General features: G+C 32.7%; 1 protein-coding gene across 8 annotated transcripts in view; it reads right to left on the reverse strand.

Annotated features, from left to right (window-relative positions):
* Positions 1-19,829, reverse strand: part of LOC145245740 (carnosine N-methyltransferase-like) — a 380,463-nt gene that overhangs the window by 337,900 nt on the left and 22,734 nt on the right. For 3 of the 8 annotated variants that reach the window (XR_013863030.1, XM_080107334.1, XM_080107336.1), the window contains exon 3: positions 11,691-11,857. Coding sequence is in view for 7 of the 8 variants with exons in the window: in XM_080107334.1 (XP_079963460.1) it covers positions 11,691-11,857 (167 nt within the window). In the remaining variant the exon portion in view is untranslated. Of the gene's footprint in view, positions 1-11,687; positions 11,879-19,829 lie in introns of all 8 variants that reach the window. The other 5 variants (XM_080107331.1, XM_080107337.1, XM_080107335.1 and 2 more) reach the window with 3 other exon arrangements.

Raw genomic sequence — 19,829 nt, forward strand, 5'->3', positions numbered from 1 at the left:
AACACGTATTGCGAAGGAGGAAAAAAAAGTGAAAAAAAAAAAAAAAAAAAAAAAAAAACGTGACGCGTTAGTGGTTGTGCCCATTGCCAAACCGGAAGCAACGTAGGTTTAAATTAAGGCTAGACGATCGAAAAGAGGGAATGACTTTTGAAAATATCGGCGAAAAAAAAAACCGACCCTTCCTTGTAGAAAAGTGCCCAGTTGGGGTGAAAGAATTAATGTTTTTGCCCAATTTTTCAATATTTGTCGTCCGAAGGGCCACACTTCATAATGATACCAATTTTGTGAAAATCTGTCGTCTCTGTCAAAGTTTTTGCGAGACATACATACATACCTACATACATACATTTAAACAGACAGGTAAGATTTCTATTATAACATTATGAATGACACTGTAAGGCAGGGCAAATATCGTAACCAGGGGCCAAGAAAAACATTGTATTCTACATCGTAACCTAACAAAAAATAAAAACATATCTTAGGGCCACCATATCCCGGGGTTTTACTCTACATTGGTAGATTTATGGGAGGGGGTTCTGGTTTAATACACCCCAACGAAATAAGTAATACTAATTGAATCCATTAAAATTAAACATATCCACAGGATCTGTTAAGCACTACAAATTTATCAAATTACAAATGTGGATGAATCATAAATCTGGTGATGGAAGGAGGATATATAATGACATGCATAAATATTGGATACGAATGTTATTTTCTGTTATAACTACTTTATGTTCGCCATTTTGACTGATATTTGTAAAGTAATACCTTGTAAAGTTGCTTTAGTTATATGTGAAAGTTACTTTATATTTTGTGATTACCTCTTTGAACTTTAACTTTCAAAGCATTCTATAAATTTACAATTGGATTCAAGTTAAGAGACTGACTTGACCAATTGAGAGTACTAATACAATTATTTGCAAACCATTCCTTTGTAAGCTTTGTGACATGTTTGGGATTATTGTTGTGTAAAAGCACATAATTCAGACAATGTAATAGAAAAGTTGCAGATTTCTGAAGGTTCTTTTCTAGAATCTTCTTGTACATATTACCATTCATTCTACCATGGATAACTTGTAACTTACTTGGATGAAAAGCATTTCCAGATCATAATGGATCCACCCTTAAACTTGACTGTGGGGATGGTATCGTGCTTGTTGAAAGCAGTGCTATTTTTATGCCAAACACTGTTCACTGTGTTCCTTCCGAACAGTTTAACTGTTGTTTCTTCCACTAGATTACCTTTTTCCAAAACTTTTCTTCATTTTCTTTTCATAAGTTTTGACAAACTTTAATTGCTCTTTGACGTGTTTGGTTTTCAATAAAGGCATTTTTCTTGGTTATCTTAAATGAAAGTCTGTACAACATAGAGATCTGCTAATGGTATCCTTACTTTAATTCCAGCATCCGCAAGATCATTTTTAATTTCAGAAGGAGTAATGAAGAGGTTTTTTTTTTTTGCACATTTCTGCTGATTCACCTTCAAGTACTCTCATTTATTTTTCTTGGTCCTCCATTTCTTGAAAGGTTTTCTATACTGCCGCCATGTTTCTGATGATATTTCCTTAATGCTGGATTCATTTCTTTTCTAATTTTTCAATAACCTTGTCTTCCTTTGTGACATTCAATGATTCTATATCTCTGCATAATTCTTTAGTTTTTGCTATATTTAAATTTTGAATTGCAAAATGCTCATCAAAGAGTCAAACGATTCCTAGCACTATCTTGTAAACAAGTATGTGCTTCATTAATTGGTCAGAGATAACATTCCAATACTATCGAAAATTTGAATATTAACAGTCTTTTAAGTTTCAACTGGAAATTTGAAAAAAGTGCCATGTATCCAATGCTTTTGTATAGAGTAATTTTGAACTTTGATAAAAAAAAAAAATGGATTCAACCTTGAGTAGTTAATTTTTCTACCACACCTAAAACAGCTTTACGAGATATTACTCATTAAATATCAGGCAAAATGGTGAACATAAACAAGTTATAAGAAAAAAATAATATGTATCCAATATTTATGCATGTCATTGTAAATAGATAATAAACTACTTATATAAAATTGTTTATATCCAGTAAAGTAAGATTGATGAATATAATCTAGCGATAAATTTTTCAGAGGATTTGGTTAAACCAATAAATATTCAAAGTTTATTGATATAATAATACTGAACTCATGTCTTATTTACAAACTGAAAAACTGGGATGCTTGCATATGGGAGTATATATACACTAGTAGGGGAAGGGGGATACCCGGCGTTGTCCAGTCATAAAATACACTTTACATTTTACTCCGTGCAGATCTCATATTTATTATTGCAGTACCAATTCTCTATTGAATATTATATTGGACGGATCTGTACAAGTGCGCTCTAAAAATGGATGTTCTTTAACATTTTTTTTTTTAAGTTTTTTTTTAAGTTTTTTTCCTTTTACAGCAGAAAAAAATTTGAAAAAAAAAAATTTGAAAAAAAAAAATTTAATGACTTAAGAAGGATTTTGTTTTTTTGTTATGTTCTAATCACATGACACGTCGGTAAAGAAATGGCCATCAGCTAGAATCAAAACCAAAAATTCAACACTCCAGTCGTGTTCCCTACTGTTTGAGCTATCAACAGATAGATAAAAAAAATTGAAACTTAAATCACTTCACACTATGAATGAATTTGCGTATGCTCAAAAGTAATAGAAATATGTTAGCAAACTGAAAGTAACATTTTGCATTTCAACTTGCCGACATATTTCATTATGCGTTATGGGTCATTCCATGTCAAACCATCCAGAAATATGGGATTTTGGAACCCATATCCCCAGATCTGCTGTAGTTTGCACTGCAGATAGACAATATAGGAACTAAGAAATCCTGAACATTTCAGCACGTAACTCCAAGCGGTTTCTGATTTAGAGGATTTTTTGTTTTAACATTAGTCACATAACTTGACGCCCGGGCAACAATTTTGTAATGTCATTTCTTTGAATATTTTCTGATTGAAAGATCGTATGGCTCTAAAAATTCATGCATGCAAGTTTTTTGACCCAAGGAATCCAAAAATGGCTTCAGATTTTCTCAAAAATGAAGCCTTATAGAGATATTAAGGGTTTTTGGATTTTTCCACATGTGCCCCAAAATCGAATTAAAAAAAAAAAAAAAAAAGGGTGTGGCTGGCATGGTAATGCATTACTTTATTCATATATGGTCATAGGATCTTTTAATCAGAAAATATTCAAAGAAATGACATCACAAAATTGTCGCCCACGTGTCACATTATGTGACTAACGCCAAAACAAAAAATGCTCTAAATCGGGAACCGTTTGGAGATACATGCTCGAATTTTCAGGATGTCTTAGTTCCTATATTGTCTATCTGCAGTGCAAACTACAGCCAGATCTATGGATATGGGCGTCAAACCCAGGACGATTTGACATGGAATAATCCTTATTCATCCATCCAAACAAAGATTTTACTTATTATAAACCATCCTTAGTGCATCATTATTTCCTGTTAATTCCAATGTTAGGTGATAAGTAGTTAAACAGTTTATTGGTTAAATATTTTCACAGACACACACATCTGTTTTATTTATATAGATATGTATGTGTATCTCCACTCTATAATAAAGATCTATGTGTTCGTGTGTGTGTGTATATATATATATATATATATACATATATATATATATATATATACCCATGAAAATTATAGGCATAGATGAAACTAATAACTGTTACTAATCTTTCATGTTATGAAATTCAATAACGCATCAATTTGTAGGAGGGGACTATATATAAAACTGCTTGTATTAAAATGTTTGGCGCTGTTTTACAATAGTTCACTATGCAGAGGGAGACAACTCTCTTTTATTTAGAGATTCGTTCATTTTTTCACCTCATAATTTTAGACACTCAATCCAACAATATTTTTTATTAAATCAAAACATTAAAAAAAAAAAAAAAAGAAAGCTGCGACAAATTTTTTGTAAATGTAACAAACTTGATAGTATTAATAATACAAAATCTAGTCCGTACATGACTATTAAGAGAAAAACAATGATATTGTCATTAGATGAAAAGGCACTTGTACAGTTTAATCAAGACATTCAAAAATGAAAATATTGAAAAAAAAAAAAAAGGTTATATTGTACGTATCCGTTTTTGACTGAAGATCTCCGAAAAAATTTCATTTAATTTGATCAAGTAGTTTTTATTTTACTGCAGAAAAACATGTTTTTATGAGAGCACGTTGAAGTCAGGAATTATAGAATTTGTTGGACACGCCATGGGGAGATAACTCTAGTTAAAGCAACGACACTCCCTCCCAATCTTTATTACTAGCTTTACTTCCTAAAAATCAAACCTTTTGCTCGGTATCATAAATAGTTTTTTCGCTGTAAAATAAAAACTACTTGATGAAATTAAGTGAAATTTTTTTTCGGAGAACTTTGTTCCATAACGAATACGTACAATATAACCTTTTTTCGATATTTTAATTTTTTAATGTCTTGATTAAACTGTACAAGTACAGATGAAAACATTTTTAAAAAGAAGCTCCGGCAACTTTCTTTTTTTTTTTAATTAAAAAGTAAATGTTATGGTAAGGTTTTTAAAAAATTAGTCTTTAACGTTAAAAATACAAAAAAAAAAAACTCTTTAATAAAACAAGCTGAAACTTAAAGCTGCGATGACTTTTTGTTTATTGTAACAAAACTTAAAATATTAATAACACAAAACAACACATCAAAGGCTGTAAATGACAAAGTTCTCTCTGATTCCCTCTCCTCTGATCTTGAACGAGTGGTTCAGTGGGGGAAGAGATGGCTGGTTACTTTTAATGCATCTAAAACTAAGCTCCTAACTTTACATCATCAACACTCTGTTCCTCATCTAGCATCAATTGAAATGGATGGCTCTCGTCTTGGGGAGGCTTCATGTTTTGACCAGCTTCTGGGTTTGACCTTTACTCCTGATCTGAAATGGAACACGTATATCAAGTCTGTTGCCCGGGACGCTGGGAAAATGGTGGGATCCTTCTACCACTCCAGAAGATATCTCACTACTGATGCAATTCTCTATCTGTATAAAAGCCAAGTACGTCCAAAGATGGAGTACTGCTGCCACATCTGGGCTGGAGCTTCTAAAAACAGCCTATCCTGCCTTGAAAAAGTACAAAATAGACTTTGTGGCTTAGTGGGGGATGCTCTCTTCTCTTCCCTGCAACCTCTCTCCCACAGAAGAGACGTTGCGAGCCTATCTTTGTTTTATCATTATTTCCATGGCAAGTGCTCGTTCGAGCTCCAATCTCTGGTCCCCCCTCACCAATCCTTCATGATAAACACTCGTCTAGCTAAAACCACTGTCAGTAATTTCCTCCACTCTTTATCTGTGCTTGAATCAAAGCGTAGATTCCATGAACATAGCTTTTTTCTGAGAAGTGCACGCCTGTGGAATTCTCTTCCGTTTGCCTGTTTCCCACCTGGCTACAACTTGGATGTCTTCAAGCCCAACATAAACAAATTCCTGATGAACCGCCCCTTTAAGTAAGACACTTTATCAAATCTCCAATACTAACTACTACTACAATATTATCCCATTGATTATTGTACACAAAATAACCCTTATCCCCGAGTGGCTTACGGGCCTGGATAAGTGGTGATCCCCATGTAAAAAAACAACAACAACATCTGATTTTTAATGTTACAAAAAATGAAAATGCAATGATAGTTACAGAAGAATTGTAAACACAGCTGTAAAAGTTTCATCCTTGTTTTATTAAAGGAGTTTCATTCTTTGTATTTTTTAAGGTTAAAGTCTAATGTTTTTACTTTTAATGTTTTGATTTAATAAAAAATATCTTTGGGTTAAGCGACCTAAATAATGAGATGAAAAAATGACTGAATCTCTTAGTAAAAGAGAGTTGTCTCCCTCTGCATAGTGAACTATTGTAAATTATTAGTTACGGGCAAAATGAATGCCGATGCTCAAAATGTATAAACATTTTCACCCCTCCCTTTACTTAAAAATTCACCAAAACTCAGGAAATTAACCAATTTTAATGAAATTTTTAGTATTTATCAAATAATGATCGCGAAATATAATGAACTTATTATTCTTATTCAAATCTGAGTGGAAATGTATTATTTTGTTTAAACAAAAATACCTTTACTAAAGTTATGATTTTCAGTAGTAAATAAAAACGCAAGAATTTATTTTTGCTTTTTTTATATAAAACATCGTAATTTGTAACAATAAAAAAAAATAATAATTTTTACAGGAACATTACAAAAAAGCCCCTAAAATCCGTATTAATGAATTCGATATAATTCGAAGAAAAATGAATTTCTCGAACTACTGATATTATCATTGAATTAAGCATTGTTTATTTAATATTTTCACACAAAAAAATTATAATAGCAAAAATATTTCTACTTTTTTTTAAATTACAGATTTCGCATAATTTTTATATGCAAGATTTTAATAATTTCCTTGCTCACAAGAATGTGAAACTTTCAGCGTAACATAATTTTTATATAATCTCAAATAATAATTAAAAAAAAAATTAATTTAAAAACAGGAACATAAAAAATAATTAAATTAAAAAATGATAAAAATTGATACAAACGTTCAGAATAAGAATGTATGCATGCACGTCTGGGAAAAAAAAAAAAAAGAAATCTGACACCCCTACCTTCTTTTACTATCATGATTTTATTTTGAAACAGCGTTTTGATTGGCTGAAATTTTGGGCCTCCTTATAATCGTGTTTACATTTTTTTAGTGTGTAGCGTTTTCGGCGAACGGTAAATTACTTGCTTTTTGAGGGCTAATTAAGTTTTTTTTTTGCACAAACAAGATGTTTTTTTTTTTATTTAATTCAATATCTTAGGACTTTACTTTACTAATTATCTTTGAAATAGACCCAGAAAATTAATATTTATCTTTTACAGAATTTTTACAATGAATTTATTTAACTTCAAAATTTAGCTGAATTGGTTAGCTCCGTCATGAAAACATTTTTCATAACTTTTTTTTTTTTAACGTGTACAAATATTTTTTTCCTTTAGGAAATTAACTTTAGTCTGTCTCTAATTTTTCAAATACAATCAAAAAGTAGTCGGAAACCTACAAAAAATTATGATAAATCGGCTTTCAAAACTAGGTCCCCTATTTTTGCCCGCCCATTTTTTGCCCGTACCTAGTAAGATAGCGCCAAATGTTTATATAAAGAAAAGTCTGATCGATGAATATAGTCTAGCAATAAATAAGGTTTTATTTCAATTCATACAACTTCGATGTTTGACACACTAATCTGAACAAGACTATGGAAAACGTTCAGCTTTGAGTTACTAGTAGCTTAAATTGAAAACATTTCAAAGCATCAAATCTATTTTTCTAGTTGGAATGGGTTTTTCTTTTGGATTGAATTGGTATACGATCAAGCAACACAAAAGTTTGGATTTTGAATACAAAGCTATTTCTATTGGGAAATGTAAATAAAATGTATCTTCTTCTTGCATCAAAAATTAACAATATCGATAAATACTATAATGGGTAGATTTGCAAGCGACATAACTTTATACCTGGGATTATTTCCCTTGGACGTATATTCCCCCTCCCCTTTTTTAAGCCTGTAAAAATAAATCTAGAAGTTATCAATTACTCTGGGTTTTAGTTAAAATTTTAAAATAGTCACTAAATCTAAGAAAAAAATAGCGATAGAATGAAAAATAGTTTTAATAATTTACAAAAAAAAAATGTCAACTTGTTGATTTTTTTTACATTTTAAACTCTAGGAAAACCTTTGGGATAAAAAAAAAAAAAATATCCAAATATAGATTTCCATGTAATGAACTTTTTCACAACAAAGTCTATAGTTGTACAGGTCATTTCTTTTATGCTGTGGCTTTGTGTTATTTCGGCGGCTTTTGCTACTGGAATTGAAATCAGTAATTGTATCAGAATCGGATAAAATACTGAAATCATCCCATCGCTAATATAAAAGATAAGTCATTATCAGAGTATAAAAAATATTTTGTGGAGCAGACCTGTAAAAATTAGAAAGCTCAAAAAATTATTTATTTTTAATACGGATTTAGATTAGAATAGCATGTAATTACTTATAGCATTTGCTAAAGTGATATTCATTTATTGGTTATCACTATTATTACGCCATTATATATATATATATATATATTTTATTACATTTTCACCCCCAAACAAGGCACAGTGCCACTTTAATTTAAAGTGGAGCAGCAAGATGTCTGTTCACATTACACTTGAACTTCTGCATGTCAGTACAGTTAGGGAAGGCTTTCTTACATCTAGGGATCTCTACTCTGTAGAGGTGGAACTTTACTGCTTGTCAAGTTTAACGGGAGTATTTACGTTGAGGGGGTACAAGGGCTTGTAGTTCGTTAGAGCATCCATCATTAAAATATGTGTAAAATAGGCACAGGGATGCAACATTTCATCAGTGGGACAGAGGTTGAATCTTAGATAACAGTTCAGGACATCAGGTTGGTGACTCTTTTGAACCCTGTTCAGGAGGGAGACTAGTAGCAGATGCATGAGCCCAAATGTGACAACAATACTCCATACATGGGTGAATGGTGACCTTATTGAGGTACAGGATACATTCAGGCGTAAGTAACTTTCTAGCACGATAGAGAGAGTCCACCTTCTTCGCAGCAGCCTTGGCAATGTTCTCAAGGTATCTGTTCCAACTCATGTTCCCTGTGAATTTATTTTTCATTTATTAATTTTGAATAGATTATCTATTTTTAATATATTATTTTAAAATGTATAGTTCAATTTTCAGGTGGTATTAAGAATATGATTAAGAGTCAGTTAAAAATTCAACCCAGTAATGACTGACGGAAGAGACATTCTACTTTTTGAATTAAATAACAGATTCCATTTAAAATTCTCTACGGATTGCTTAGTTCGACAAAGATTTACAGATTTCATAAGATGCACCTGAAGAAGGTTGGAGGTTACATTAGCCAAAATGTTGAGAATAACATTTCTCAATCATTAAATCATTTCTTTCTGATAGGTTCATAAGAGTAGTGGTTGATGGGCAGAAATCAGAGGCCCACAGTATTAATGTTGGAGTCTCCCAGGGGTCCATCCTGGGCCCAACTCTCTTCCTGATCTACATCAATGATCTTCCAAAACACATACTTAAATCATTCGTTGACATCTATACCGATGACACGACCATCTATGGCAACACATCAAAAGTCGTAAATGACAAAGTTCTCTCTAATTCTCTCTCCTCTGATCTTGAACGCGTGGTACAATGGGGGAAGAGGTGGCTGGTCACTTTTAATGCATCCAAAACCAAGCTTCTATCTTTACATCATTAACGCTCTGATCCCTATCTGGCATCAATTGAAATGGATGGCTCTCGTCTTGGGGAGGCTTCATGTTTTGACAAGCTTCTGGGTTTGACCTTTACTCCTAATCTGAAATGGAACATGTATATCAAGTCTGTTGCCAGGGATGCTGGGAAAATGGTGGGATCCTTCTACCGCTCCAGAAGATATTTCACTACTGATGCAATTCTTTATCTGTATAAAAGCCAAGTACGTCCAAGGATGGAGTACTGCTGCCACATCTAGGCCGGAGCTGCTAAAAACAGCCAATCCTGCCTTGACAGAGTACAAAATAGACTTCATGGTTTAGTGGGGGATCCCCTTTTCTCTTCCCTGCAACCTCTCTCCCACAGAAGAGATGTTGCAAGCCTGTCTTTGTTTTATTGTTATTTCCATGGCAGGTGCTCGTCTGAGCTCGAATCCCTCGTCCCCCCTCGCCAATCTTTCACGAGAAACACCCGTCTGGCTGAAACTATTGTCAATAATTTTCCCCACTGTTTATCTGTGCCTAAATCCAAACGTAGATTCCATGAGCAAAGCTTCTTTCTTAGAACTGCACACCAGTGGAACTCTCTGCTGCTTGCCTATTTCCCACCTGACTACAACTTGGATGTCTTCAAGTCCAACATAAACAAACTCCTGACAAACGGCCCCCTTAAGTAAGACACTATCAAAACCCCCAATACTAATGATTACTACAATACTATCTCATTGATTACTGTACACACAATAACCCTTATCCCTGAGTGGCCTTCGGGCCTTGATAAGTGGTGACCCCCATGCAAAAAAAAAAAAAAAAAAAAATTATAAAAAAATGTGGAGAAAAACATCCAAGAACAAAAATGTGGAGGAAAACAAAGATAACAGAATAATCAAAATAATGCAAGCAGTCACGACTTTCAGAAACATTTTTTCACACTCAGAATTTCTGAAGAGTAGAACAAACTGTCGGCATCAGCTATCGGCTGCCGAGATATGCATTCTTTAAAACCACCTTGTGTTACACTGCAATTCAACAAAACTACACGTTATGCACTTCTCCATACACATGCATAGATTTTTGATGCGTTGCAATGAACCTGAGCACCGCGTTTGTTTATATATATATGTTTAGAAAAGGCATTTGCTGAGGACTAACTTCCAGTTTCCTGGCGCTTCCTGTAATGGCTTCTCCATAAATAAAGACATGTACCAAATACTTGTATTCTTTGTCTTCAGCTTATTACTTTTACAAGACATCACCATTTCATCTCAAGTCTCTTAATACACGTAATCCTTCTACACGGTAAGACTATGTTATTTTTAGCTATATAACTGCCTTAAAGAATATGATATAATCACCGCTTATAAATGAATATACAACACACTGTACAGAATTTTATTATTAGTTAAAAAGAACTTTTTTAGTTGTTTTGTTTTAATTCTAAACAAAACAAAAAATCTTAAAAAATAATTGGTAAAAAATTAATGAAAACTATTAAGGAATACAATTATTATTTGTGGTGGTTTCGCCAAATTCATCAAAATGACATGCCCCTCCACTACTACCACAATACACACACACACAGATAGATGCACAAGGACTTTTTAAAAGTTGTAATGTGTTTCGGTATTGTACACAAGTTTTATTGTTATTTAAAAAATTCACAATGGTTTTATTATTATTTAAAAATTATTTTCATTAATAGTTTTATTCAAAATTTTTACCAAATAATTTATGATTTTGATATCATTTTTTTTTTAGAAAATTTTTTTTACCCTTTATAACCTGAATTATGATGTAGATGATTAAAAAGATATTTTTTAATTTTAGTTAGTTTAAAAAGTAATGATACAATGATTGTCTTCAAACTGGAAAAATTATGAAGTTCAATAGTTAAACTACCACTGAGAATTTTAGCATTTCAGAAATTTACCTTGATTATTAATAGTGCTTGAAAAAAGTGTTTATGACAACAAACAAAATCCTCCACTCTCTGAGACAGATGGCAGCATACCAAATGTAAGCAATGGACAGTTGCAATCTGGAGGTATCTGCCATCTATCCACATACTGAACTAATATGTACAAGGCGTGTTTGAATAAATCCCCACTTTATTTATGACGTTATATTCATTTATTTACGAATGAACAAATTAGTTCAACTAGGTCATAAAAGGTTAAAAAAAAAAAATGGTATCAAAAGCAAAAAAATTACTTGGTAAAAATTTGAATGAAACTGAAATGAAAATATTCCTTTTCTTTGTTGTTTGTGGTCATTTCATTTATTCCAGCCATTAATCAATGACTGATTGGCATGTTTGTACTTACCACATTTGAGGTGGGAACCTTCTGCGGATTTCCCTGATGACTGGATCATAGCAGGAAGCTCTTTCATTGCGACCAGACTCGCTCCAGTCACGCACAAACTGTTTCAGGGTGGTCTTCACACGGTCCATATCATAAGATGTCGGAGGATGCTTGCGAAGACCTTCCTCTCCCTGCAACATACAAATTGCTCCCTAAGGAATGAGAGACAGACATTTGCGTAACAGAAAAAGAAAAACAACAATAGCGACAAACAAAAAAAAAAGGTGGATGGATGAAGGAGGAGGTGCAGAGGTGGTCAATAATGTGGATCAGAATCGTAGAGTAGTCGATAGGGGAAATTGCTAACTTTGTAAACTACAATATTGGTTGGTTGGTTGGTTGGTTTATGACACATCAACCCTTTTCAGGTTAATGCCAAATCCAGTGATTTTGAGGAAAAAATTTTAATAAAATATGTTGTTTTCAAGTCAGTTTCTATTTAATCCATAGTTGGGACCTTAACAGGTACTACCACTCCAGGTCAGAGTGGACCTGGGAGCAATGGCAATTAAAGGGTGGCTCCACACTCCCAAAGGCCCGCAAGCTGGGGCCTCACCATCGGATATAGTTTAAGGTCATATCCAGGACCAAGTAAACCATGAGCAAAGATTACTGTGTGATTCATTTTATTCACCTCCTTTCCAAAAGGTTAGGCACAAGGTCAAGTGTGCGTTTGATGAAAGTGTTTCTGTGGAACAAACTAGACTTAAACTTGGCACACCCAGGTTTTCAGTTCGTCTTGTTAACCACTTAGCCAACTTAATTTATTAACTATACTGCAATTGCAGGTAGTATTGATAATTTTGTAGAATTCATTAAGGTAAATAATATGGGTGACGTTTCAATTAAGTATGAGCTGCAACATTATTTTTGTAATTAATAACTTAGACATCAATTTTCAAAAACATGAATAAAGTTCGGAATTTTTTAGATGAAGGCTGTTTGTATTATTTTGATCAGACTATTGTTTTCATCTTAAAGTGTTATTTGTGAAAGGTTTTGGTTGATGTAACCTCCAACCTTCGTCAGGCATGTTGGTTGCCATCTTGGAAAAGAAAGGAGAAAAGCTGCTGGCTCTGTAGATGGTTTAGGAATGTGACGTGATCAGTCATTCTTGAAAAAAAAAAAAAAATGGACAAGACTTGAAAAGTAATTGTCTGTATTTTTGAGATGAGGTGTTTTCATTGATTGAGATAGTCGGACTGACTTCCTCATCTTGGTTGTTATTGTCACAACGTTTCGGACGTTTTGCCGTCCAGCCTTCATCAGGAAGTCAGTCCGACAATCTCAATCAAAGACTTGAAAAGCTTTACAAAAAAGTGGCAAGAATGACCAACCACCTCACATTCCTAAACCATCTATGGAGCCTGTAACTTTTCTCCTTCTTTTCCAAGATGGCGACCAACATGCCCGACGAAGAGCGAAGGCTACATTGACCGAAATGTTGCACACATAACACTCAAGATAAGAACAATAGTCCATCAAAACAATATGACTAAAATTCACAGATATTGCTAATTGAAAAGAACTAGAAGTTCAGTTGAAGTTGCAAGTTGCAATGTAAACATTTAATGGTTTACTTGTCATCTCATCAGTTGTTGTTACCTGACACAGACTTCTATTATTGTACCTAACAGAATAAATCTATTCTTTATTATTATATCTGTATATTGTGTTCCACTTGACAACACAATGGTTATGTTTTAAATTACAAATATTTTCAGATATTTTTTTATTGTTGTTTCGGATGAGTTAGGTTTCAAGAACATCAAAAAAATAAGAAAAATGAGACAGGGTTTTGGGTCTACACCGGTTGATTTTTGATGCTGTAAAAGAAACAGATAACAACGTTGAGTTGTTTGGTTTTCCGACACAAAGTCAATTTTTAATATAGCGAAAGATTTATTTTTTTCTGGGGTTGTTGAAACCTAATTGATCCGTTCTTTCAAATGTTTTTAGATTAAAGAAGGAAATATTTTATATTATTTTAAATTTTCTGAAGTAGGTATGCTCTCTTCAAACAGCACTTTAGTCATTACCGATGTCATTATGTTATCATGCATCTCATAGAAGCATATCTGTGCAGACACGAGCATAACTACAAATGCTGAACTACCAGGAAGGATCCTTGGTAATGAGAGTCTCTTAGTTCTTCTAAGTGCAAAAGGTAAAACTGTGTGGTTAGTCCATTGGGTTACAATTTATAAAGGACAAGAGCCACTCGAGGATAAGGGTTTATGAAATGGAATGATTATCAGCTGAAGCTAAGAACATTATGATCAATGGAATAAATTAAGTTTGATAATTTATATGGGGGACAGATCAAAACACATGCTTGTTAACACTAGATTTCATGTTGTAATCTGCAGAGGAGCAATCCTGCAATAAGGTGTCCCACAGATGAGCAACCATTCCACAAATTCTCTACCAATGGAAATCTTCCCTAATGCTAGGTACATGGACGAAGAAAGAAACATTTTAGTTGTAATAAGCAAACAAGTTCTTGCTCTTACAAGGAAGAACCAGGGATTAAAGCTCAGTCGAGCACCTTCCATGTTTTACAACATATGAACACTTTCCAGGGTTTTTTTTTATCAAATTCAGTTACTTAGGTAGAAGTTCTTATGTTTTCAATTCTTGCATTCAGCGTGGAAATTTCCTTCCATGCAGTCATTTTCAAATATTAACTTGTATTTATAAACTTCAATATTTTTTATATTTTTTTATTGTTATATGACATATTTTAATTTTTTTTTGTATTATCTTATTATAGTATTATTATATATGGTATTTTGTATTATTTTATATTATTGTATTATTTTTTGCTGTATTTTTTATATTATGGCATTATTTTATATTATTGTATTATTTTTTATTATTGTATTCTTTTTATTATGGTATTATTTTATATTATGGTATTTTTTATTATGGTATTATTTTATATTGTATTTTTTATTTTTATTATTGTATATTTAATTTGTCAGTTCTTTAAATTTTTCCATATAAGTTCATTGCTTTTAGGAAAGATATGACAGCATTGCCTATGTTAGCTTTTCCAAACAATTTTTTCATATTGTTTGTGCAGTAAAAGGTTTCAACTTATTAGGATGAGATCAATACATTCGATGTGAACACATTTCATTCTGCATGTGGAGTCTGACACCCATGATATATTAGTTGTTCTTCCTTAAGTATAAATGTCTAATCCTCATGTAACCTATGCTTTTTCCTTTCGCATGAAATGTGTATGTCCGAGTGAGACTGTTTAACACTCAGTTTTGTTTTTTGGTGAAGTAATTATTCTGGGATTTCCAGTCAAATTTCATTTTTCATGAAGTTGCGAGAATCCTCAACATTTTATGTTATTTATTTTCAACTTCAAAGTTTATTAAAGATAAAGAAAAAAATAAATAAATATGCATGATTCTACAACCGGCATAGTGACGCCAATCTTCTGTCTAACAAGACAATGGCACTCTACATATCGGCTGGTGCACTGCAGCATCTGCTGTGGCTATACAGTTCGAAACTGGAATTGGCTCTATGGATGCAGGCCGAGGCAGATAAGGAGACGTAGGTTTGTCCAGTTACCAGGGTCCCTCTCTCGGCATTGCAAACAAAGATGGAAAGGCAAGCCAATATGATTGAAGCTAACACAACTGTAGAAGTTGCTGGTAAGGTTTTGCCGTGCTTCACCATCTGCCTATCAAGACTCCAAACCAGATTTTTTGTCTCGCATAAACTTTCTTGTTCTTATGTCGAATAAGTTAAAACTTGCAAATACAAGATGCCCCCCCCCCACACACACAAGCAGAGGAAGAGAGAAACAAGTTTCTCACAGAAGTAAAAATAGCTGGTAAAGCACAATTTTGTTATTGCATATTCCTTTTCAAAAACTGACTTTTCCAACTTGCCTTCAAGATCATGAAGATCAGCAGGTCTCATTACTCTACCTGTTCTTGACAACACTGCCCAAAATATATTTGGATTCTTTTCATCTCATTGATACCTTTAGAAGAAAAAGTGTAACGTATATAAACGTTGGACGATCTACATATGAATGCCATCATACAGTGTGGAACGATAAAATTGTTGTGCTAGAAAAGACGACATGATTCCATTTCCGTTTGATAAAAAACGGTTTTACTTTTTGTTGCAGGCCATCTATAGGGTGTCCAAAAAGTCACTGAAGGATTGAAAATCTTTGTCATTTTACAAATAATGATTTTTTTTTTTTCTATATTCCAGATATTTTACAGATAATATTTTGGAAATTAATCATGGATAAGTAGAGCATTGAACAACATACGCAAGTTGTGAAATTATTTTACAAAAATCAGAGGTCAATTGCATTAACTCAAAGAGCTTATCAATAGCATTTTCATGTAAGAGATAGCCAAAGTCATAGCACAATTCGAAACACTGTGCATCTATGTTAACAAACCCCAAACCCTGCAAGAATTGAAGGAAAACATCAGGAATGAAATAAAGGAGTTAAATCGCAATCCAGAGATTCTGCAATCTGTCACGAATGTTTTAGAAAGAGCACAAATATGCAAAACTGAAAATGGGCAACATTTAAAAGACATTCATAAATAAAGATTGTTTGAATTTTGCATTGTTTTTTTAATTTCCCAACATCTTAGTCAGATTGTGTTAAAATTACAGAAAGATATCATTAAAAATAAAGAATCTATTTAAGTTCAAAACTCTTCAGTGACTTTTTGAACACCCTGTACTAGTTGGCCAGTTGTGTACAAATCCCAAGAGCGATAGGAGCCTTCTATCATGTCTGAAAGTGACACAAGGATCAACAAGTGAAATCTGAGATGCACCGCTGTACAATTTGTGCCCTCCACCGATCAAAGTTATGACAATAGGACCATTACCACCACCTTCAAAATGCATCGCATTGTGCCCAAGGTGACAAAAACAAAGTTTCTGACTACGGTTATGCTCTTTGGTGTGGTTTCAACTGAGGGCCACATCATGCCACCTCACACCTTCGAAGTCCGTTTAAAAGTCAACACCAAAGTGTACCTGGATGTGCTGATCTCTTGATGTAATCAGATAATCATTGGCAGGCTATGGGTGTGGCAGCAGGACTCGATGCCAGCCCACAAGTTCAAACAGACCCAGGCTTGAAGGAGTACTACGACTTTGTACCCTTCTCTCATTAGCCCTCCCTCCGCCTCTGACCTGAACCTACTGGACTACTTTATTTGTTTATACATCGAGAACATCACCAACATGACCTCCCACAACACCAAAGCAAGCCTGATTGCTGCCATTCATCGAGTATTTGCAAAGCTCCCGCCAGCGCTTCTGGAAAAAGCATGCTTTCAGTTTTATACCCGTATCGAGGCGGGATTGGGGCTGAAGGCAGTTACATTGAATAGATGTCATCTCTACTATACAATCAAGTTACCTGAATTGATTTTATTCAATAAAAGTTTTACAATAAAGCTGTAGTGTTGTTTTCTTTAGGGCGACAACTTTTATCGTTATTTTAAAGCGCAGAATATGGATAGAATATTTAATATAATCTAAGAAAAAAGTGAAATACAATATTATTGCATCATATTTGGTATGAAGTACCATTGGGTTAACAGATGTGCCATAAATAAGTCAAAATTATGCTACTACTACTACTACTACTACTACTACTACTGACTAAAAATGCCACCAGAAAGCAGCTTTTATGCTAGTAATAGTCTCTTTTATGGAGGGGTAGATGATGATGATGATGATGACTGTGAAAAGAGATGAAAAGACAAAGAAGAAAAGACAAAAAGAAATAACAAAAATAAAAGTACATCAATAATGCTACATATTTGCTTATGTACAAATGACAACAGATTTTAAAAGTTTGACCTACATAGTATTTCAGTTGGCATATTAAACTTTGATTCTGACAAGCCAATTAATGTTGTACCATGTTATTTGGCACTAAAACAATGTACTTAGTCACAGTTTATTTTTAAAATGCTGTAGTCTCAACTACTGTTAAGACAATTAATTAGAATTAGGATCAGAAAAATCCCATCTTTTTGGGATGTCAGAATTGGTATCAGAAAAATTTTGAAAAATTTCTGATACCAAAAGTAATTCTTACATATTTTTTTTAACTTAATTTCACACATTCATTCATGATAAATGGAACTTTGTATAAGTTCACTAGGTAATCTTTAAAAGTTGATTTATAAAGTTATAAAAAAATGTATAAAAATTAAACCATTTTTCAAGATAAACAAGGTAAAACATAATTCATAATTAAATACAAAGTAAAATATTAAGTGTTTTTTAATCTTTTGAATTTATTTTATGCTGTTGGAGCTTTGCCTGTTTTTTTAATATTATATGGTTGACTGTTGTATATATATTTTTTTTTTATGGAAAATAAATCCTGTGCATTTTTACTTTTTAAGGCGATTACATGTAATTTTGCAAGTTAGATTTAGGATTAGATAAAAAAAAATTAGTTAAGTGCCCTGAAAAGTTAGAGTGGCTCGAAAATGGAGGATCATTTTAGGTTAGATTTATATATGAAACTAATCCTCTACTTTAAATTCTAAAATAATGTTTTTTTTTTTTGTTTTTTTAAATTTCAGGATTTTCATTTGGAGAGGGGGGCAGTTAAGAGTTCTCATCTACTTTTAAATATAGATATAATTTCTTTTTAAATTTCACAAACTTTTTCATGTATTTTATCCAAGATTTTAACAAACTCATATTTTTATGCAGATTTTTCCTTTGAGCCATTTTTTTTGCTATTTATCCACTTTTGCCATTTTTACTGGTAACATTCGTTTCTAAATTCAAAATTAGTTCCCACGATATTTTCGCATTTCAATCAGTATAACAAAAATTGTTATTTTTTTCTCTAGGAGAAATTCTGTGTGCACTTTTAAACATTTTTTTTTTTTAAGGAAGGAGGGGATACTTTTTTTAAGCGATTACACAAAGTTTTACAACCTTACCAGTCAGACTTAGGGTCGGGGGTAATAGTGAATATCCCTAAAACGTTAGAACAGTCCGGAAATGATTATCATGCTAAATTTATATATGAAGCTAATTTCCCACTTTAAATTCTAAAATAATTGCTTTTTCTTTCTGCCAAATTTTTAAAGGTGTTCACATGCAATCACCTTTAAAAAAAAAAAAAAGTAGAATCTCAGTTTTGGAGATTGATTTAGTTAAGATTAAAATGTACAAATTTGCCATTATTATTAGAAGTATCACTATCATTATTATCTGTAGACGGTATTTCTTTTTACAATAAAACAAATCTAACTTTATAATTAGAAAAGTGCCCAGTTGAGGGTGAAGGAATTAAAGCTTTTAGCCAATTTTTGATATTTGTTGTCCGAAGGATCGAGGTTCAAAACTATACCAATCTTGAAAATCTGTTGCCTCTGTCGAAAGTTTAGGCAGACATACATACATTTAAACAGGCAAGATTTATATTATAGATGGCAGATACAGTAACCTAACTTCTCTTATTAAATACATTTGATGTCTTAAGAGATAAATGCCATATTTTATAGAATGGTCAATTCTTAAAAAGGTAGAATTTTTTAAGCCTCGATCGAAGTTTTGTAATCTCTGTAATAACAGAGGAATTATTGATAACAAAAATTAAAACTAATCAACTTGATGTTAAATCGGAAATTATTTCATCATATTTGCCTAAAAGAAGTTATAAATATGAAAGATAAGGAAAATTGAAGATAAGTTTTTATAATATACACTTACAAATACGAGGTGCCTTCAATAAGTTTCCAGACTTTTCTGGACAGACATTTAATAAGTGTCATAGACTCTTGAAAATTCAGTATTTTATTGCTATACATCTTATGAGATGACTGACCAATTTTTATAAATTTCAGGTTCAAATGAACAGCTACAGCAGGAATTGGAACACACCCTACTAAAGTCTGATTGTCACAGCTGGTGAATTTCAAAAATGCAATCTGGACGTGAGGACACTTCGACAAATGCTATGCAATAAAATTGTTTTAAACCTAGAAAACATGATACAGAAATGTATGGAATGCTTCAGACTGCTTTTGGACCATCTTGCGTGAATTGAGGATCAGTTTT

The sequence above is a fragment of the Euprymna scolopes genome, chromosome 23, assembly GCF_053919585.1.
Source record: "Euprymna scolopes isolate OS-2025 chromosome 23, ASM5391958v1, whole genome shotgun sequence".
In the NCBI taxonomy this organism is placed as follows: domain Eukaryota; kingdom Metazoa; phylum Mollusca; class Cephalopoda; order Sepiida; family Sepiolidae; genus Euprymna; species Euprymna scolopes.